The sequence below is a fragment of the Apodemus sylvaticus genome, chromosome 20 (genome assembly GCF_947179515.1).
Source record: "Apodemus sylvaticus chromosome 20, mApoSyl1.1, whole genome shotgun sequence".
Classification (NCBI taxonomy): Eukaryota; Metazoa; Chordata; class Mammalia; order Rodentia; family Muridae; genus Apodemus; species Apodemus sylvaticus.
This window is the reverse complement of record NC_067491.1, coordinates 32,396,944-32,420,717: the sequence shown is the minus strand read 5'-3', so window position 1 is coordinate 32,420,717 and position 23,774 is coordinate 32,396,944. Positions and strand designations below refer to the sequence as shown.

Genomic DNA, 23,774 nt, shown 5'->3' with positions numbered 1-23,774 from the left:
GCTTTTTCCTATTGGGCCATAGTGATAACAATACTGTGTTTGGTTTGCCTTTTGGTTGATTTTAAATATCATTAACAAACATGGAATCCCTTTAATGTAGTTGGAAAATTTACTTACTGAAAAACTGATGATATTGAGGGTGAAAAAAAGGTGTGGTACTGGGTCTTCATTCTTAGTGGTATTCTAGCTTTAGGTGCCAGTTAGGCTATTTTTAATTCCAAAACAACTAGAAATAGAAGATAACTAACTGGTTTTTCCTTAGTGAACAAATTCCAGTCCAAGGTTGTTGGTGTTTGATGAACCTATTATTCTGTTTGGCCTTTCATACATCATAGATAGGGTGGGTAAACCTTCCAAATTTACATTCCTGCAATTTTATAAGTTAGAAAATCATGACTTCAGTACATAAAAATTCAGTTTCAAATGATGAATTTATTCCTAAGTTATGACATATTACTGTTTTGTACCCATACAAGTTTTCATGTGCCTCCTAGATAGCAACAGAAATTGAAAATTTCTCTTTCTGTAGGTACCAGAGCTCTTACTGCTTATATGCCCATTCCTGTGACTTCTTTAACCTTCATTGTTTAATTAAAGGCTCTATCCCCAAAGTCATATTGGGGATAAAATTTTTACTACATGATTTCAGATTGAGTCATAATCCAATCCATAACAATTACTGTTGTCACTTTCATACACATGAGATTAAAATGGTTCCACAGCAGCAGGAAAATAAATGGCACAGTGCTAAATTCAGAGCACACTCGCAAAGCACAGGATACAGTTTATAAAAGCAGAATTTTCCAACCTTCGTTATAGGAGGGAAGTATCAACTAAGGAACAAAATGGGTATAGGTGATTCATTAAATGATTGATAATGTTTAAATAACAACAACACTAATGGAACCATACCTCTCAATTATTTGACTGACCTCCATGCTCAAAAGATGTGTCTCTTCCATTTCAACACATCAAAAATGTAACTTACCAAGAACACAATTCAGAAATGGTCTTTTATATAATACCCCTCCACACATGCCATTTGACTGGCACTTTTTTAAAGCTGGAATTACATCATTTCTTCTTTGAATAGATTTTACCCAGTGCCTTTATATGATACAAGTTCCAAAAGAATTTATTTTTTTTCAGAGAACAAATCAATTTCTAGGTTTTACGCCTATTAACCATGAGGAAGAACAACCATCTTCAACCAAATGAATTACCATTCTGTTTATAACTGTTTATTACTAATAGGTTAACTACTTTTACCATTTGCTAAAATCATTATTATTAAAATCATTAGCATTTTCTTTTGTATATATCTTTAAATTTAAGCATATTCAACTTTAAATTCCAGCTAAAATCAGACATAAGGCTTTTTTTTTTCCAGAGAAAATCAGACATAAGGCTTTTTTTTTTTAGGCAATATTTGAATAAAACTCATGGGTTTAAATGGTCATAATCTCTTTTAAAACTTTCTTTTTTCCCTTTATTGAATATTTTCTTTATTTACATTTCAAATGTTATCCCCTTACCAGGTCTTCCTCCCTACCTCTATGAAAACTTTCAAATGCTCTGCATTGAAAGCAAGTTTGAAAACCCTCTCTCTAATCTACAGATAGAAGTGACTGGTATTATGATTTTTCTCCTGAATCTGATGCAATACCCTGCTATCAATTCTCTGCAACAAATATCACCCGCTCACAATGAACTATGTAAGGATAACAACAAATATAGTAGTGCATATCTGTAATCCCAGAACTCTTAGACTAAGGGAAGAAGATTGTGAGTTCTAGGCTGGCAAGGTTGAGGCCATCCTGGATAATGATACTGAATTTCTCTGGGTAACAGGTAGCAGAAACTACCTCTGCCAAAGAGAACACAAGGCTCAGGCTGTAACTTAGTGGGACAGCACTTCCCTAACATTCATTAAGAACTATGTTTGATCCCTAGCATGGCAAAATCAAAAGAACCTTCCTAAATAACCTTATAACAAACAGAATCTTATTTCTTTCCATAGCCATTTTTATTTATTTAAAGATGCAGTCTAACACTTTAGGATGTGAATACTTTTATATTACCAAGAGACAAAGCATTGGCTATTTTGCAAAAACAGTTCTATTGCCTCGTAGTTTCCTGTTATTTTTCTTTTAAATGAATATTGCAAGAGATTAGTGCCCAACTCTAAAATTACGAGAAATTTATAAATTAATTTATTCCCTTGTGGATTCAGAATTCATAGCAGAAATATGAATATTTATGTGGATATGATCTATCCTTGAGTCTAGACATTTCAGCTTTGTATTTTGCTTGTTGTGTTTTTTTGTTTGTTTGTTTTTTGTTTCATTGTTGGTTGGTTGGTTTTTGTATGTCAGTTGACTTCAAGCCATAACCAGCTTACCAGTATCAACAATGTAATCTATTTTGCTTCTATTACCTGCAAGTCAGCTGAACAAGAGCTCTCATTTCTGGGCTTCTTGGTCTGCCTTCATACAGTGAATAACTGGACACAGAGAGTAACCATGTTAATCAGGCCAATTCTAAAATCACCTTGAGTTCAGGTTTAAATTGGTTTTAAGTCATTATCCAGTTAATCAATAGTTCACTTTCTTTTTTTTAATTTTTATTTTCTATATTCTTTGTTTACATTCCAAAAGCTTTCCTCTTTCCCAGATCCCCCCTCCCCATATGCCCCATAAGTCCTCTTCTCTCCATCCATTCTCCTATCTTTGCCCCTCCCTTTTCTCTGTCCTGGTACTCCCCTAAAATGCTGCATCAAGCCTTTCCAGGATTAGGGCCCTTTTCTTCCTTCTTCATGGGAATCATTTGATATGCTAATTATATCTTCAGTATTCAGAGTTTCAGGGCTAATTAATATCCACTTATCAATGATTGCATTCCATAGTGTATTCTTTTGTGATTTGTTACCTCGCTTAGGATGATATTTTCCAGTTCTAACCATTTGCCTAAAAAATTCAAGAATCCGTTGTTTTTAATTGCTGAATAGTACTCCATTGTGTATATGTACCACATTTTCTGTATCCATTCCTCCACTGAGGGATATCTGGGTTCTTTTCAGCTTCTGGCTATTATAAATAAGGCTGTTATGAACATAGTGGAGCATGTGTCCTTATTGCATGCTGGGGAATCCTCTGGGTATACGCCCAGGAGAGGTATAGCAGGGTCCTCCGGAAGCTCACTTTCACTTCAATGATAATATTGGGATAGCAATGTCTTTTTTTTAATCACTAACCTGGGACAAAATAAGATGTCAAATACACAGCATCTTGAATAATGAGCTGAATAATGTTACAATATTATTTACTACAGATGAATGTACTTTTGAGACAGTTACTCAGACATATGCTTTATTATTTTTTTTTTTTTTAGATATTTTATTCAATTAACAGGTTTTCCAGCTTTCTGAACTTTCCCTGAGGTGCTGCAATGTCTACTAGTCACAGCCTTACATGGATTTGTCACCTGTCCATTAGAGTTAATGACAGCCATGGCTACTTAGTGAAAACATTTGGCCTTTTATTTAGGTCACAAGTATCTGGCCAACACCCAGCCAGTCAGCTATTCAAACACTGAGTTTAATAAATTAAAAGCTATTTTAATGGAAACACCCATTGAAGCTGGATGACTCATCCTATACCCCGGCTATATAAGTCCTACAAAGCTTAGGAGTGTCTTTCTAGCCTTTTATGGGGAACCGAAAGGCATGGCCACCATAGGTCTTTTAGCTGAAATGTACTCTCAGCTCCCTCTCTTTGCCCACAGCATTTCAAGATTGTTATTTCTCCCTGCGGAAAGCCGCTTGGGATATTTCACAAGCCCTGACACTTAAACATCTAGGAATTAAACGATGTTGTGAGCAGAACCATGACCATGCCAGGTTCCAGACACACTTTCTATAACCAGGAGCTGATTTAAGAGAGGCAAGAACTGCCGATGACAGACGTGCACTGAGTATTAGCGACCCACACACAACCTTTAGAATTCAGTGAACTATTTATTATCCGCAAGTATGGGTGAGTATTTGTACATTCTTCTGTAGACACCTATGTTGTGTCTCCTGTCATTTTATCGGCCACATGCTGATGGGCTGAGGACCCACACACTGGTGTTTATGCCGCCCATGTAACAGGCTGGAATTATTTCTCCTCTCTTTTGTCTGAACAAAAGGCTATGGATTTTATGATTTCTTTCCCTTAATTAGGGTTGGTATTTTTATAAAATCAGAGGAGCTGATTCATTTTAACAAGCTATCTAGTATGTTATTTCTTCTCAGATTACCATGTAAGTGGTGACAAATTGGCTCACAGTCACTTGTGTGTAATCCCAGACTTAGAACCTCAGGTCTGCTGTTCTTTTTAACACAGCCCCCAGGGAAATCTGGCTCATACCAACACAGATGCTTCTGATAAAAAAAAATCAAGCAAGCCAATTTAATTGTTAAAACATGAAGAGGAAATGACTACTACAGAGATTGTAAAATGTCTGTATAAAATATTTTCAAGAAAAACTTCCCCTTAAAGTTTCATTTTTTAAGAAAGTTAGGAAACCGAATTTATACTTTCTTCATTTTCCATAGCAAAACCTGAGGCTCAGATCAGTTAACCATTACTCATCTTCCCTAAAAGGAAATGTCAAAGTCATAACACAGTATTCAGTGTAGTTAGAACACTGAAACTTTAACTTCTATGCAGCTTAGTGAACTCACTTATGCTAGAGTTAATGAAACTCAATGATGACATCTCACAATACCCAGTCACAGAGCTGATTCTGTGTTTTGGAAGATTTAAGCTGGAAGCTGGATGGTATTTTTCATGTTTGTTTTAATTGTTATTATATATTTAAGATATGTAACCAATGAGGAAAATCTGTGTAAAGCATTTTCTATAATAAAATAAATTACAAAATATACCTGTTTTACTTGATAAGAAAATCATGACATCCTTTGTACTCGTGGAAAATTTTTGGAAACAACTGTATTTTCCTACGGAAAGAGCAGTTGCAATCCAGTCATTAAGCAAAAGCCCTGGATTTATTTATTGTCTAGTTCCATCGGTCCCCATGTTGTAGTTTACTCTCTGGACTTGTTCACCTTGTATATTTGCTGCTTTAGATTCTTTAGCATGCATTTCCCCAATCTGTCCCTGTCTCCTGACACTGGTAATGGGAGCAATATATTCATAAGTTTAGCTTTCTAATGCACTGGAAGCGGAAGACAATTGAGGTGTTGATGTAAGTGTCAGGAATATGTGCCAGGCTCTACTCCCTATTGTGTGCATGCAAAGAGCAGCTCTAATAGTCTCCAAAGGTACTTGTCAACAAGTAAGAGGACTTCATAATACAAATAGAGCTCAGTTCTACACTTTAAAAATGAACTTGTACTAACAATCTGTACATATATTTCCTGCTGATATCCTGCCTACACAAGTAGGGCTTTTCTGTCAAAGTGTTTTTTTTTTTAAACAGTTTTTACCTTTTGGTTTCAATGGAATTACAGCTTAAATAATATTCATTTATTTGGGGGAAATCATTTTGTCATTCGTACTTTTAATGACATATTTTTTTTATTTTCAAATGCCAATATAAATATGAAAGGTGGTTAGTTATATATGATTGTGAACAAGATCTGATGTAACAGCATAAGAGACTTTGGCTCATGGTTTAGAGAGAGGTCAGTTCACTGTGGAATTAAAGGAGCACAGGTGATCCTTTTACACAGTTCAGCCATAGATGGGGCACAGAACACAGATGGAGACTAGGTGTGGTAGAATCTCTAAAGGCTACCTCTAATGGATGGCTTGTACCAGGAAGACCTCTGCCTTCTAAAGATTCAAAAGCAGGTTCTAACCATAACATTGAAAGTATGCATTTTCTATTGGGGCCCAACTTTCTTTACACACACACACACAAACACACATACATACACAGAGAGAGAGACACACACACACACACATAAACACACATACATACACACAGAGAGAGACACACACACAAAGAGAGACAGAGACAGAGAGAGAGAGAGAGAGGGAGAGAGAGAGAGAGGAGGAGGAGGAGGATGATTTATACTAGCCATCATCTACCATCAACATCATCAGGATTGCTCCTGAAACAAAGTTGTTTCCATCATACTTGTTTTATAATTGTGCATCAGTCTCTTCCTCGTCAAAGAATAGCTCAAGGACACATTGTTTCAGACCCTCTAATAATCCTTAAGCGTGACTATTAGACAAGTGGTCTATTATATCATTGGAAGGTCAAGTAGTCATGATTTGCCTTATTTTCAAGTTTTGGATAAAAATGTATTTAGGTTAATACCCCATGTCAACATTTCATACACAATGTATTATTCACTTAGCTAAAGAACTATCAGGGAGCATTAGCCCTAGTCAGAAATATTATTTTCTTTGGAGACCTCTGATAATAAATTTGGCTTCAATGTTTAATATTTTGAAGGTTACTGTTGAATGTTACTATGTTTATTCATAAAATTACATGTCCCTTTATAGTATGCATGTATAATATGATTTTCTGATTATTGAATTAGCAAAGGAGAGCATCTGAATCTCAAAAACCAGACAAATGTATAAAATCAAAATAAAGTCACCTTTCCAATTAGGTATAAAATATCTTCTTATCAGTGGATCAGACTTTTTAAAGCATAAATTTGTTATTGTCTATTAGGGTTGTTGCTCTCTTATTTTTCTATTGAAGTAATGTGGTTCATGTTTTTTATTTCTTTCTGTTTTTAATATCTAAGTGATGGTAACATGTTGTGCTGTTCTCCATCATTATTGATATATAATTGACGAATAAAGATGCATCTGCTTAATGTATACAAGCCTCTCTGTATTTAACTCTTCTACATGAAAGAGCTTGTCATGAAGCATATTAATAAGATATTTTATGTGAGAAATAATAACCTCTTAAAGGTAACTCATTGGTGATAACTTGAAAGCAGCATAAAGGTTATGCTAGTAAAGATGTAATATTTTCTCTTCCTCCATTAGAAGTCCTTCCTAACAATACAGTGCACAAACATACAAAGGATGTCAACAAAGGGAGGAACCAATGCCATAGGATACACACAGACATTAATTAGCAAATGAAAACTTTCTACAATTTATTAAAATTACTACTAATATATAGACAGTACATCTATGGAAATGCAATTTAGAATAACTTGGCAAAACTATGTAAGCTTTCCTAATGACTTAAATCATATGGATTAGCAAAGAAAGGAAACCGAAATATACTCCCAGAATATATGATTTTTATTACTTAGAAAATGCATACATATAAAAATACCATGCATGTGGTAATGCACATGTAGGCTCATGTGGTCATACACAGAAACAAAACATACAGTTGACACCTTTATTCTTGAAAATGCTTTTCTAGAATTAAAAATGGTTATATATTCATAAACAGTTCTTCCAGAGCTATAAAATATAATTAAATTATAATGCTGTGTTTTATAATTTTTTAAATTTATGTTTCAGGGGCATATGCGTAGTTTATATAAGATTATATAGAAAAATGTAATTTTAATTAATATGAAAATATATGTATATATATATATCTATAGTCAAAGTTGTGTTTACATAATGAAAAATGGTTCTTCCTAGCACTGTGAAGTCCTCAACAGTGAAGTGTGTATAAGAATAAAAAGACTCCTTGCAACCATGTCTTTTTTGCTGCTGCGGCTGTCTAGGCAGGATTTCTGTGGAAAACATGGGCCATCTGGGTGCTTTGATGGGTCTCAAGACATCAGCCTGAAAGGGGAAATTGTTAAGGCCCACAACCCATTTTTCCCTCCCTCCTCCTGTTTTAGGGAGTCCTTGGTGGGGGTTGGTAACAGATTCTTCTAAATACAATTCAGAGTAAATCCTCCAGGAACTGGACTTGTATCCTCCTGTAGCTCCTGTGTCTGCTCTCTCTCTCTCTCCCTCCATCTCTCCCTCCCTTCCAACCTCCCTCCCTCCTCCCCCTTCTATTTCTCTCTCTCCTCAATCTCTCCTCAATCTCTCTCTCTCTCTCTCTCATATGCCTACATCATAGGTTTGACCTATGTTTATGGTATGTTTTACATACCAAACACACACACACACACACACACACACACACACACACACATTTTGACAGTATACCTAATTTAGTTCCATAGTCTCCTTCTACTGTTCAATAACAGTGGTGGTACTTTAAAAGAGCTCACTTTTCCTGTGGCACTCCCAAGGTCCCAGAGACAAAGCACATGGTTTTGCAGTGCTGATGGATGTCAGCACCATAGTGGTCAGCTACCACAGTGCAGTGATCTGTTAGCACAGCAGCCCTTGGTCCTTCCCGGTTCCCACCCTCCTCCCCCTTTTCTTTTTCAAATGGAGAGCTAGGGAACCTGCTTTCTTAGTAGCCCGCACTGCCCAACTGGCCTTACCACCTTGCATTCAGGGAAGGGGATGGTTTTTATTTTGTGTGTATGGAGTAGGTATGGAAAGTGCTCCTCCTGCTCATTCCTGTTTGCCAAGATCAGATTACTTTTCACTGACTGGAGCTGGTTGGCAGGAGGCCGCAGGGGGGGTGGGGGTTAGTTTTAAATCTTTTATGTGTGTACACCTTGTGTGGCTGGGTGTGGAAAGCAGGAAAGGGGGGGGTTCCAAGTCGAGTGAAATTCCCATTCCATGGCTATTACCATGCCTGTAGGGTTGGCAGGTCTTGGAGTTTAGCTAGTTGGCAAATAGCTACAACACACAATAGAGACTCTCCCCTTCCTCCTTCCCTCCCTTCCTCTCTCTTTCCCTTCCTCCCTCCTATCCTCCCTCTCTGACTCTCCCGTTTCCTCTCTCCCTCTCTCCTCTCTCAGCTCTATCTTTTGAGCTTCCAAACAAACACCTTCTTCCCGGCTGAAGCTGGGCTGGTTTCCCTAGGCGCAGCAGCCACAACAATCCTGCAGTTCAAAGTTAGGCAGCAGTTGCACAACTTCCAGCAACTCTCTCAGGCAGCTGCTAATGAGCTTGAAAGCAAGGAACTTCTGAGGAGTTGAAAAGGAAGCCTCCAGCCTTCCTCCTTTCACCAGAGAGACCCAGACACCCCTCCCAGGGCCCAGATTACTTTGAGATAAGGACTGTGTTATTTGCTTGCCTTGCCTGACAGACCATGGCTCCCTTTGGAAGAAACTTACTGAAGACACGACATAAAAACAGGTAAAAATTAAAAAAAAAAAAGAAGTGTGTGTGTGTGTGTGTGTGTTGGACTCAGTTCTCTAAGTGTAAAAGTATGCTTTTTTACACTTTGGTTCTGATGAGAACTGTTTGTAGTCAGAATCTAGAATGAAAATCCAGCTAGCTGGTCAGAATATAGGTTCTATATTGAGGAGATGCATGTATCCCGTACAAGGATCATGGGAAATCACGACTGGTTTTAACTCTCTTTCCCTTTGTGGCAGTCTGAGTACACTAACACTAACATTTTCTCTTTACTTTATCTTGAACTTTCCGGTAGAGAAAAATAACAAGATTTATTTTTGTTTAGACACTGTGTCAGAATATCACCTTTTGAAAAAGTTTAAGAATTTGGGAAAGATCCAACTTGGATTTCTAGTTACTTTTTAGAAGAAAGAAAAATAAAGGTACAACTGCCGATGTAATCTGGAAACAATGCTTTGATTCCCCTGAGAGTGGGCATTTCTAAACTCTGGAAAGTTCCCGCCCGCGTGCAAACATTCCCATGAGGAGCTGTTTATGGACTGTGTGCCTTGGAGAACTTTAGGTGGCTTAGGCACTCAAAGAGGAGGAAAGCAGCTGTGTGCCTCACATCTTCATTATTGCCATTGTACTTTCAGTTAATACATCCAGCCTGCATTGAAAGAGAGAGAGAGAGAGAGAGAGAGAGAGAGAGAGACAGAGACAGAGAGACAGAGAGACAGAGAGAGAGAGATTGAGTCTGGAATAATGGGGTAAAAGCTATATTTGTATTTCACTACCAAACTATTTTATTTATACTCAAACATTACATTTTTCTACAGACAATGGGACGATTTTAGATAGGTTTTATATTTTTTAACATCTGTTTTGGCAGATATAATAAAATGGGTTTTACAGTCTTTCTCCCTCCTCTTCATTATGCCTGTTTGCGCTTGTCATAATCTGCTTAGGGTAAATTTAAATGGATACAATTACAAGGTAGGAAATGATATAATTATTTTAAAGCATCTGCCTGATAATATAGTAATATAACTTTAAAGTCATTCCACATACTTCTCTTTTGTACACAAATATCTACTTGATTTAGTTGACTGAATTTCTTTAAGAAACTAAAAATGCTATAATAAATGCAGTAAAGCTGTCTAACCACTTTTATGTCCTAACAATCTGATAAATATGATACATATGGTATTTTTGAGATAAAAATGCTTTATTACATGTTAAGAGACAATGGTTTTAATAACTAGTGATGTCTATTACAAATATCTTCATGTATTAATGGTGACAAGGTATTCAATAATATTCCAGATAAACCTATTCCAGCTTCCCTGTTCCAATTTTGCTGTGGATTTTAGTTGTGTTAGTAGTTATTATAGCATTTTTATATTTCTTTAAACACTATGAAATTTTGTAAAATTGTTTGTTGTGAAGATTGCTTGACTGGTTTATGGATTCCATCACTGTGTGCCAAGTAAGAGTGCACTAAAACCTTTGAATGCACCCCTGAATGCCCTTTATCAGACTCCATAGTGTTTCCATCCTGCCACTTCGACTACTGCACCATCTAGTCTACCCATAAAACATTCTCAGCAGGATATTTTAAATGCAGAAATTGTGATGAAGAGATAAGACAAATACAGAGGGGGATGCTCTCAGTCAACCACTGGACTGAGCAAAGGGTCCCCAATGGAGGAGCTAGAGAAAGGACCCAAGGAGCTGAAGGGATTTGCAGCCCCATAGGAGGAGCAGCATTATGAACCAACCAGTAACCCCAGAGCTCCCAGGGACTAAGACACCAACCAAAGAGTACACATGGAGGGACCTCTGGCTCCCAGCTGAATATGTAGCAGAGGATGGGCCTTGTTGCACATTAGTGGGAAGAGAGGCCTTTGGTCTTGTGAAGGCTCATTGCCCCAGTATAGGGGAATACCAGGACAGGGAAGCAGGAGTGGGTGGGTTAGTGAGCAGGAGGAGGGGGAATGGGATAGGGGGTTTTGGAGGGGAAACAAGGAAAGCGGATAACTTTTGAAATGTAAACAAAGAAAATATCTAATAAAAATACAAAAAAAAAAGAACAGAAAAACTGGCAGTTTAACAGCATTTCAAGTTTCTCTTGAGAAAGCAGAAAGCTGTTGTTAAGGGTCATGATTTATTACGACCTCAATTTGAGGGTGTGAGCAAAGGCAGTGATGAGGAGGATGTGTGTAAGCTACTCCAGTGATTAATTGCTTCCTTTTACAGATTTTCACTTTTCAGCCCAGACTAAAACCAGGGGTGGGGGTTGGGAGAGAGAGAGAGAGAGAGAGAGAGAGAGAGAGAGAGAGAGAGAGAGAGTATAGCCTCCAGGATGAGTCAGTAACATAGAAAACTAGTATTTGATACTGAATATTAAAAATGCCATTTTGGGCCTTGAAATTGATTAAATATAATGTGGCAGTTTATGCAAGATACTGTTGTTTGGGTTGGTCTGTTCACCCTCTCAAGATAAAACGACTGATGAAATGATTTCATGGTTATGTTTATCCATTTCATTGACCAGGATCTAAAGGGCTTAAGAAACCTCATCTGACCACCTAAACAACAAATATGTTCGCGAAATTATGAGCCAGTCAGCTGCTTAATAAAAAAATGTAATTGATGATAGTTATCTGACAAGAACCAATGAGTCAACTGAACTGTGTTCAGTATGATATGCATTTTGTGGGTTTATGAATACATGCGTATACTTTGTAAAACTAAAAGGAAGAATTAAACAGCACATTTGTGTTATGCGATCAGCATATTGAAGAGAATGAAGTTAGTAAGGCTTAACTCTTTTCAGAAGACAGAAATAAAGATTGCTCAAAATTTGGGGAGTGGGTATGAATTTTGAGAAGTTTGACTATTAATTTTAATTTTTCTTGTCTTTTCACATTTCTTTTTTTTCGTGGAGTCGTATCATCCAAGACTAAGCAAGATGAGATACTCCTATAACTGTCCTCAGAATAAAGTACATGTTGGAGAGTTTTAGACATGAACATAATATAAATGGAGCTGCAAAACATGAGGCAGAGGAACTCTCAGCCAAGAAGGTCTAGAGCACATAGAGGGCGGGAGTCACATCTGTCTAGACATCATTATGTTTTCTTGCCTAGGAGAGTGCCTGACGTGCTGAAGACCTGTAATACAGTTGTTTGTTTAGTTTTGGACACTAAGTTATAATTTCTCCTCAACCAAGGAAGACCATCATTACTTTATTCCTTATTTGGCATATGATGCAAGCTAGTGTTGCATAAAAGTCAGTACTCAAGACAGATAAATCCACACTGGAGTTTCATTAAAACATTTGGAAAGTTTTCTTTGGGAAATTCAAGAATACGACATGGCCCCACATATTTTGGGCTTTTAACTTTAAACTTTCATGTAAACGCAAGAGCCCCAAATTAAAGACTTTAATGATTATAATCATCAGTAATCTGCTTAAATGTTCTAATTGTATGTTTAATTGGGAAAGTACCATTTTCAAGGGGGAATGGATTGTTTATTTTAGTTTCAGAAGAACAAGAAGAACTGTGGCAGGAGCCTGAGCATTGTTGTACATTTTGTTAATAAGACTTTTGTTCAATGTGACTAAAAATAGAGAAAATCTCGGTTGATATTTTTTCCAACAATCTATTTAAATTTTGAAAAGATGTATGTAATGGTTACTAGGCAACCTTTTTCTCACATAAAAGCTAAAGGAGTAAGTAATAAAACACTGATCTATTCAATACTTTTATGAACATTCAGTGATGGAGATTGGATGTCTTAACCTATTTAATTATTCATAGAGTCTACATTTATGAGTGTGATGTCTTTGTTTCACAAATTTACATGAAAAATTAGAAATTAAAAATATTTATAAAAAACTTTAAAGAACAACTTGCACTTCAAGATGACACTGGAATGCTTCGTTAGGAGATGTGACTCTTGTTCTTTACTTGAAACAGCATCACTGTTTCAAAATCACTCTGGCCTTGAGGTTATGACTCTCCTGCCTCTGCTTCCTGAGTGTTGATATAACCAGCATACGCCACCAAACCTTGTATATGATGTGATTTCTAATGCTTGAGCAGATGGAATTGGTTGGAAAGTCCATTAGTTCTTCCTGGAAGCAGAATATTACTGTTGTGTAGAAGAGTCCCATATATTCCTTCCAAATAAATATTTACTAACTACAAACAGACAAAACACAGCTAAATATGTTTTTAATCATTATTTTTGAGGCCCATTTGAACTTTCCCTAACTTTCAGTTGAACTGTTTCAGAAAGATTTTGCTAAAAACTGGGAAGTATGTCAATTTCTTGCAAGTTACACAGACAGCCTTTCTCATATGGAGTATAAATTAAAGGGCCCCAGAAAATATAACTTAATGGACATATTTGGAGTAGTATGGCTTTCCGTTTTTTAATAATTTCTTAAAACATTGGTGTGCACATTACTGTTAGGTGATTAGAATATATCTGGCTGTATTTTTTAAAAAAGAACACACATCATAAATAAATCCTTCAAACTTTTCATCAGAAAGAAGAATTAGGTTTTATGGATAGAGTTAAAATTTTAGACAAGAAGATTGTCTCCTTTCTGTAGCTAGAGGTGTAAAATATCAGGTAATTTTTTTACCTTGTAGCTTTGAATGGAGATTTAAAATGTTCAAAAAGTTGGATTAATAATTTGAGAATTGCCAAATTTCGGGGCCTGTACATCTTCTTCATTCTCTGCGTTTCTGAAAAGTTTTCCCTTGATGATACCTTATACCTTAAGTAGTTGTTAGTTTGTAGCAGACAATCCATTAGGAACAATGACTGGAATGCTTTATCCCTGACAAAAATAGCCTTAGAGCATTGGCAGAGGTGAAACAGTTTCCAGGTTAAAACTTGAATTGCTTTGGGAAAGAAAAAATAACTGAGCCAACTTAGGCAGCCTAACATTTACTGTGTAGTACGTATGTCTCAGTAGGCGTCAGACCAACAAATACCTCATGCCAGTAAATGCAGCTCTTGAAAGAAAACTGTTTTGAAACAAGTTAAACAATTTATAGCTGGCTAACATTTTAATTTAGAAAATGTCTTGATTAAGTTTACTGAATAACAGAACATTTTAAGTTTATTCCATGCACAGGTATAGAGGAGCTGACAACCATTCTGAGCATTCAGAGAAGTTAATTCTAACATAGATATAGATATATAGATACAAAATTATTTATACATACATCTACATGTAAGTATATCTAACACAGATAGATGATATATAGAGAGATAGAAATAAAGAAATAGAACTAAACATAACGATTGTTAGAGATATGAGTTTATATATCTCTCTATATATACATATATATACATATGTACATATATACATATATACATATATACATATATATACACATACACACACACAAACACACACACACACACACACACACACACACACACACACACACACACACACACACACACACACATATATATATATATATATATATATATATATATATATATATATATATATATCCCTAAGTACCTAAATGTAGCCTGTTCCATGTATATAACTTTATGTAAGTTTTGGGGTTGATGATTTGATATTGGGTAACCAATCAGTATACTCTTCCCTTTGGTAAACTTTTTCTGACTCTCAAGCATTTCTTAGTTGCTAGTAATTGTGAAGAGTTGAAGCTTTGAGGCCTGTCCCTATCTACTTTGCCTTGTTTATTATTTGCCATGTCTATTATTTGCCATGTTAACTCATGATTAGGTACTCTGCTTTCTGCAAGTAGCTTCTGAAGCTTCTAGGGAACACTCCCTTATCCTCTGGCTCTTATAATCCTTTCGCTTCTTCACTTATTTCTGAGCCTTAAGTGTTGGGGTTTTAGGGACAAGTATTCATTGGGAATGGGCTCCACAACTCTGTCTTTTGATCTGTTGTGATTTTCTGTAATGGGCTCCATACCTAGCAAAGAGAAGTTTCTTTGATGAGGGATGAAAATTACAACTCTCTGTGGGTATTAGGACAAATGTTTAGAGTGTAGCTAGGGATTATTCTGGTTTAGTGAAGTGGAAGTTGTAGGTTCCTCACTAAGATCAATGACTTCATTTGCCATGGGGAGTTGGCTAGGTTTCCAGTACCAGGCATGGTTTTAAACCCATCTAAACATACCAAGGAAAGTAAGCCCAAGTTACTCCTTAAGAGTTAATTACTCAGTGTTTTCAATTGATTGCAATTGCTAACCCCTGTTACATGTTACATTTAACCTACCAGATAAAATTGTCAAAATTTTGGGATATATTTAAAAGTAATTAACAATAATAAATATAACCTAGTACAAAATACTTTTATTTGAATGGAAGAGAGTTTGTAGAAAGTGTTATACATGGCCTTAATAAACACAATTATTTAAAATTTAAGGAAAATCAATGGAGTTTATCTATGCTGACCAATCAGGAAAATATACTTTAGATTTCATATATTATAGGCTGGAATGCTCTTGGTTTTTATATAGAAAGTGTGAACATTTCCATAAAAATTCTCATAATTGTGGGCCTGTTATTAGTGTTTGCTTTGCCTTTCTATTTCCTTATTAAAAAAAAACAGAACAAGTGTTTCATAAACATTTGCTGATTGAATAAAGGAATCCAACATATGCTCTTAAAATATAGCTGATGTTTAGAGAACATCATGAGAGGAATAGTGTCAATGCATTTTTATTGAATGAATGTTTGTGTACATGCAGGGCTGATCTTCAACCATTTGTGTGACCATACCATACCTTCAGGTAGAGATTACCATAACTGAAAGAGGGCCTCAGTTTAGACCTTGTTGACTTCTGGTAAACCAAACACAACCAAGCAAGAAAAGAACTAGTACTCTTTAGAGATGCCCATGCAAGCATATGTATTTATAAATGAAGTTCAGTGACTAGGTAGAAGTGCTCTCTAGATATTGATGCTTTGGACCATTCCAAATTCTTTTGAGATAAAAGAGAAATACAGCTGTGAACTATTCAGTCTTTCAAATGAAATGAAGACATATGTTATATTAGACTACTATAGTTTGTAAGACAAATACCAAATGCTTAAAATGCATGGCATTTTTATATGTGTATATTTTGGCCAACAGTGATTTCAGAATTTACCCAGAATTCATGACATAGACTAACCATGTCATCACTAACCATGTGCACTCAGGGGTAAATAATTAAAACGTCTTATACAAAGACAATAGCAATAATCACATGGAAGAACAAATCTAAGCATTGCACTATATGCGATGTGTGTGAGCATGTGTGTGAGCGTGTGTGATTGTGTGTGTGTGTGATGTTCTTTAAATAAAAGGATGTGCAGCTAACAATTAATAAATTACTAAGTTTCTTCTAAGGCTGAAAAGTGATTTTTTTTTTCAGCAAACTTCTTCACCCGCACTAACACTTCTTATAACAACTCATCTCAACTCATCTTACACTGAGTACCGTTTTGAGTGACTAAATAAACTCTTTTAATGCTTAATACTATGGAGAAAGCACCGTGCTTTTCTCCACCCTACAGATGCACCATATAAAACACTGAAACATATGGTAGTCAGTAAGTGAAAAGATTGTTTCAGATTCATTTTCTTCTATACAGGACTGGTGTGTAATGTATGTTATCCCTAGTACATAATTTTATCATTTTAAAAAATGAACTAATTTTGAGACCAGAAAAATAACTTTGCCATAAATATTAAATATATACTATGGCATGATTGATTTTTCAACTGTGTATATTGTGTATTTGTCTGTACATGAGTATTGGTACCCATGGGTTCAAAACAGGATGAGGATGTTGGGGCCACTGGAGCTAGAGATAGGTAAGCAACAGCAAGAAATAGGTGTTGGGAAATGGACTCAGGAAGCCTTGATGATTGACTTTCAACATAATCCTAAGATAGAGGAGTAGATGGAAGTAAAATAATGGAACATCATTGTAGTTAAGTAGCGTTTATTAAACTCCCACTGTGACAGGCCTGAGCAAGAGAAGGGAACACAGAAAGATGTGCAGAGAGATGTGGGAGGGGGCTGAATCACCCAGGCATACGACTGAGTCAGTGTAATCAAAACAGAAGAACATAAGAACCAGGCAGCTATGTGGCCAGTTTAGCAAGAGACCATAAATGTGGTAGTGGTAGAAAACAATTTTCCAATTTAGTTTGCAGCAGAAATATTTAGGAAACAACTGTGAGTGCTTCTATGATCTTGTCCCACTTAATCAACTCTACTTGACCTCAAATCGTCTTAATGATTTTATTAAATCCATCAGTTCATCAAGATTGTGTGCAAGGACCCATTGTTTTATCTCTTAAATTTTAGTTCATTTGTGTGTGTGTGTGTGTGTGTGTGTGTGTGTGTGTGTGTAAAGCTGTCCAAATTTTGAAAGCTTTCATTCTGTCAGCAGTGCTATGTGATGAATAGAAGCTGTTCCTAAAGCATACTGATGTACTTATGGTATACGTTTACTATCCTCGATCACTAAGGTATTATAGACTCTTAAATGCCTTTAGTTACTCCAGTATTGCGTATTTGTTCTCATCTTTTTCAATCTGACTGGAGTTCCTGAAGTTGTGGTTAGCTAGGGGAAGATCACAATGGCTTTCAGAGATCACAATCTCCCACAGAAGAGACTGTGGCTAACTATTTTTTAGCTCTTCTAATAAGAGCTCAGATTTTCTTGAAAGCTAAAGCAGATGCTATCCAAAAGCTGTGGTAATTTCCATTGTGTAAACATGTATGAAATCCATTCCCACATGAAGAAAAGAGTTGGGCTCAGTAAGAAATAGCTATTTAGAAGCTTCACATATTTAATATTTCATTATTATTCACTATACAGGAACCTGGCTAAATCTTTTTAGTTTGTTACCACATAGTCTTTACTTACTAATGCTTTACTTCATTATTATTGTTATTAATATTATTAATTTATTCTTTCATATATTATATCCTGACTACAGTTTCCCCTTCCTTTTCTCCTCCCAGTTCCTCCTCACTTCCCCTCTCCCTCTTCTGTATCCACTTCCCTTTTCATTTCCCTTCAGAAAAGGGCAGACCACTTAGGGATATTAACCAAGCCCATCATATCAAGTTGCAATAAGATTAGGCACCTCCACTCATATGAAGCAACACAATTGGGGGGGGGGGAGTTTCCAAAAGCAGACAAAAGAGTCAGAAATATGCCTGATCCCCTCTGTTAAGAGTCCCAGAAAACAGCAAGTTACACAATTGTAATATACATATGGATGCCTAGTTAGACCCATTCAAATTCCTTGATTTTTGATTCAGTCCCTGTGCACTCTATGAGTTCAGGCTTCTTCAAACTGTTGGTTTTCTTGTGGTGTTCTTGTTCCCTATGGCTCCTACAATTATTTCTGCCCTTCTTCCTCAAGATTCAGTAAGGACTTCCTCATGTTTGACTATGTGTCTTTGAATCTGTTTTCATCAGTTGTTCGATGGTACATCTCCGATGGTGTTTATGGAAGACTTTGAGTATAGCATAATATCATTAGGAATTCTTTCTTTCTTTCTTTCTTTTTGCCAGGCAGGTATTTTGCTTCTATCATAGGTCTCTCTGGCTTATCTGGCCTCTCTGGTTTCTCGACCTTCAGGCAATGTCAGGGGTGGGTTCCCTCTATTGCATTGGACTCACGTTGGGCCAGTCATTGTTAGCCACTCCAACAATTTCTCTGTTACCTTTACCCCAGCACATATTGCTGGCAGAACAAATTGTAGGTTGAAGGTTTTATGGCTGGGTTGATGTCTCAATGCCTCCACTTGAAATCTTGCCTTGTTATGGCTGCTAGAGATGGCCGGTTCATGCTCCGTATCCCCAATATTAGGTGTCTTATCTAGGGTTACCATAACAGATCCCTCAGAGCTTCCATTGCAGTTTGTTTCTACCTGACCCTTGAATTTCCTCCCACCCTATACCAAGTGTTTCTCCCACTACATTCTCTCTCTTTCCATTCACATCTCAACTGATTCCTCCAGTTGGTGTCCCCACCCACCCCCAGTCTACCACTTCCACTTCTTATAGACAAAGTCAAAGGAAGTTTCTTCTGGGAACTGCTAAAAATCTACATAATATTTAGCAACATGACCATTTTAGTATTTTTGGTTTTGTTTAAAAATTAATGAAATCTCAGTTTATATAATTAAGTAAATGAAGACATATAATACAATGTTTTATGTAGTTTCTCCTTATTGCACTATTATGTAAGGTTTTAATGCATTTACCATCTGAATAAAAAACACTTGAATTACCTAATCATTCCCCCTCTCCATATATACATCTCCTTCTTACGAAACAATATCCTGATTGATGTTTTAAAAGATCTTGAAATATTATATAAGCCCTAATTTGGGTGACATATAAAGGATTAATGATAATTCTTGGGTAGATTATGGTTTTAAGGACGTGAATTGATAGGTATGAAGTCATCAAATTCTTTTGTTGTCTAGTATACAAACATGGTATTAGGACAACTGTATAAAAACAGGAAATAAATAAAAATTTCAAACAGTTGTGGTTGCTATAAAAAATGAAATCAGCTTGTCATATGGAAGAGTATATAGTGGTTTGAAATTAATACTTAAATTTAAAAAAGATTGAGGTATATAAGGAGCCAGGAGAAGAGTATTTTAGGTACATGAAACAGCATATGTAAGGTCCTCGTCATAGAAAAGGGCTTTGTGTTATAGATCACAAGTGATTATGAGTGCATTCCAAGTGAAAGAGGAATCCAACCAAGAATATTCCTGAAGCTTTTGAAAGGTCAAGGCATCTGTCATATGAAGGGAAAATTGTGGCAGCAGGAAGAAAGGAAGGAAGCAGTACACGAGAGAACTTACTGAAATAGTCTAGCCAAGAGTTAGTACCAGTGTAATGATTGTTGAACTGCAAGAGAAGTGAAAAAAAAACTGAATACATTTGGAAGTAGGGGTTAAACATATTTAGTGTGAAAGCATATTTAAAAATGGATAATTAAGTTTATTAACTGTAAGTTATGCAGCTGTAAGTGGTGATACCAATAGAAAACATCTGTAGAAAGGCAGATGTTGAGAACATGTGGGAAATTAATGATTCTTTGTGTTTCTCCTTACATTTTGAATACTGAGTTATTCAAGTGGAAGTGCTTCTGATGGTGCGGCTATCTGAAATTCAGGGCTATAAATATAGGTAGAAAAGCCTCTGCTGACAAATAGAGAAGATTATCTGGGTTTTAGAGAACCATAGCAAAGTAAAACTCTAAATGAGATGTATGATTTGTATTAAAAAATAGAAAGAGGAGTATCAACAGTAAAGACAGAGTAAAAGGCAAGGTTCTTGGTGCAGAATCATTGTCATTCACAGAAAATAAATGGTTTGCTTCCTCTTATGGTATAGATCTCTAAGAACTTGACATCCATCCGGGAGACATAAGGTTGGAGGGAGTGCAGAAAGAACATGAATAGTCTAATGAGAAAAGGAATAACTAAAGAGATCACTTACTCCACAAGTGAAGAAGATATGTAAAAGCCACCATTAGAGACAGAATATATAAGCTATTCATGTTTGGTGAAGAAGGCCATGTCAGTATGGAAGAGAGAATCAATGACCACAGCAGTTTTGGTTCTGAGTCACTGAGGATATAGGTGTGCCCTGGTAAAGAGCAGGAAGAAAGTAACAAGGACAACTTAAGGGAGGGAAGATCAAGTTGAAGAGTGAAAATCCAGCATGTCATTTAGACATTTCCAAACATCCTACCTACAGACACCTGGTGTTTGGACATACACACCTGAAAAGTGACTCTGATTGCTACCATCCATCCTGCCTACACTGCCTCGCTCCTCCTCCATGCACGGATGATTTATATGGACCATAATGCTCCTACATATAATGTAGGGCTTTATAGGCAAAGGGCAGTGGTTTTCAGCCAAGGATTCCCGGGTGACTAATCCAATGATCCCACTCAATCGACTTCTAATAGTCATCTTTAAATGAGCCTTTAACTTTTGATTATAGTTGCTTACAAACTTTAGCACAACTTCTGTGTCTTTGATACAAATATAACACTATTTTTGCCTTATATCTGCTAAAAGAAACATGCAAAAAAACTTTAGTAAGTTCAGAAGTTACAGAAATGGCTTATTCTCAAAAATCGAACTGCAAATTTTTAGTGTAGTTAAGTTATCACAGTCAAATGAGCCTAAATATGTTTGTGTGTGTGTGCATGTTCATAGAATGTCATCTGACAATTACCTCAGATTTTCTCAGATATCACTCACTTTTACAACTTGTATGAATAGAGTCACAGACAATAAACATAATTAAAGAGGCATAAATTGATTCCAGTGAAACTTTAACTATAAAAATTGTTGTCAAACAAGTTTGTGCCTATCAGATGTTAATAGTGCAATGTCTTCTTCTAGAGTGATCACAGAAGTTTTCTTACTTTGAGACAGACTTATAAACAGAGGAAAATATTGGTAAGAAAGGATGGAGGAGGGGAGAGGTAGAGCAAGAGGAAGGATTTAATTCCTAACGTAGTAGTTTTTCAGGGGTCAAAGATCAAATGTGGAGAGTACAAGGCCAATGGAAAATTAATTAAAATTAACTAAAGCACAATTTGCTGTTATTTAGAATCTACTAGATTCTGCAGAAACATAGAGAATGGGTGTTCGTTTCCATTACAGGTTGTGGGGGTGTAGGGTTATTATTAAAACAGTATTTTTCTAGAGGACAATTTCAGGGAATTTCCCACAGGAAACAACATTGGAAGCAGATTAAATGTTAATCTGACAGCAAAGGGGAAAATGAGGTGTATCCTGACAGGAATAACAGTCAAAATATATTTATAACAGGTCCAGTTTAGTGCATTTTTGCAGTTGAAACATAAGTGATGAAACAGAGAGAGTGGTTATAGATTATTGAGTTTGTATAGGAAAGGTAATTGAGGAAAAGGTGTTGTTAAATGGAGGTGGTGGTAATGAAAAGGATAGAAAAAAGAGAGACAGAAAGAATTTAAACAGGGAAGAATCAGGAAGCAAAGACCTAGGGAATGTGGAGACAAAAAAGTTCAGCCCTCATTCTTGACTTCTACTTATGCCACTGGCGAAGTGCGATCTATCATTCTTTTTCTAGCTTTTGCTGTCGAGTTTCCCATAGAGCTTGTGTTGTCCACATACTAAACACGAAATCCATAGAGACAACATTTCTTTTATCTCTTTTCAAAAACAAGGCTGATATGTCTTGACTCCTTCTGGAGATCTTGCTATGATCAGAAAGAAAAAAAAATACATAAAGAAAGGACAAAGGTAATAACAGGCAGCCTGTAGAAGTAAATGGAAACCAGAAGCTGCTGCTTTCTTCCTTTGGGATGTTTCCTGATATCGTTGTTTGATGACAAACCTCCCATTCTGTACCATTGTGGAGAGAACGATGGACAGAGGTACAGGCAAGCTTTACTCCTCCATCCTGAGACAGGGACTTCTATTTTGAAGGTATAGCCAACTACTGTTTGAAGTTGTCACAAAGAAACTAATACTGTAGATCTCAATACCCATAGCTACCAGTCCAGGCACCAATCAGGTTAGGTAGCATTCCTTGCAGTAAACATGATGAATTGTTATGAAATATCTTTTCCATAAAATACAAAGCAATAAGGAAAGTTTACTTTCCAGGTAGAGACAGAATTAACACCGGGAAGTAAACACTGGAACGGACAAAGAGATTTAATGTTTCCTCACAGGTTTGTTTGTTAAATACTGATGTTAAATATTTACATTTTGATTATAATCAATTTCTGGAATCCCAACTGTGAGCTCAGTTTACTTAACCTCCACTTGTCTTCAGTACACATTCCTTGTCCACGCCCTTCCTTTTCCCTGTTTATGGGAATCAGGTCCTGTATCTACACTGCAGCACTGGAATGTTACGGGCTGCTCTTCTGCATGACCAGCTTACACCCTCACTTAAAAAATTAAGCTGACATTACTAGAGCATAAAACTAGTAAATGCACGCGCAGGTATATGTCAGATTGTCATGCTCAGAGCACCATTTTTACCATTTGTCTGTATTAATATTTTACTCCTGTGCTTAAAATTAAGTTACTTTACAGAAGTCTAATTCTCAGAGAACTTTGATAAAAATATTAATAATCTATGTTTGGAGGCAAACTTTTTGTAGGCTTCATGATTCATTTGGAAACATACTGATTCGCATTTTATCTATAACCTTAAGAAGGATCTGAGTTACTTACGGGGGAAGGGTCAATGTTTTTTGTCTTCGGATTGGTAGAGCTTTGCTCAGAGTTGCTGTAGCCTGTGTCTATTCCCCACTGAGTCTAATTAGCTTGAAAGAGTTTGCGGGTTTGAGCTTCTTCACTTGTTTTTGCTCCATCAATTTTAATTATTAAAATTCATCCTCTAAGTTTGTATATGGATATGCATAGTTTTAAACAGTCAATAAGTGCCATCATTTATCATAACTATTTCTGACTCAAGTATCGCGGATTGACTTAATTTAAAACAGCTTCAATT

General features: G+C 36.3%; 1 protein-coding gene across 1 annotated transcript in view; it reads left to right on the top strand.

Moving 5' to 3' along the window:
* Positions 1-8,871: 8,871 nt before the first annotated feature.
* The window catches only part of Rassf9 (Ras association domain family member 9), a 31,720-nt gene continuing 16,817 nt past the window's right edge, over positions 8,872-23,774 (top strand). The window contains exon 1 of the mRNA XM_052165320.1: positions 8,872-9,215. Within this exon, the coding sequence (XP_052021280.1) occupies positions 9,169-9,215 (47 nt within the window). The 5' untranslated portion in view covers positions 8,872-9,168. The remainder of the gene's footprint in view (positions 9,216-23,774) is intronic.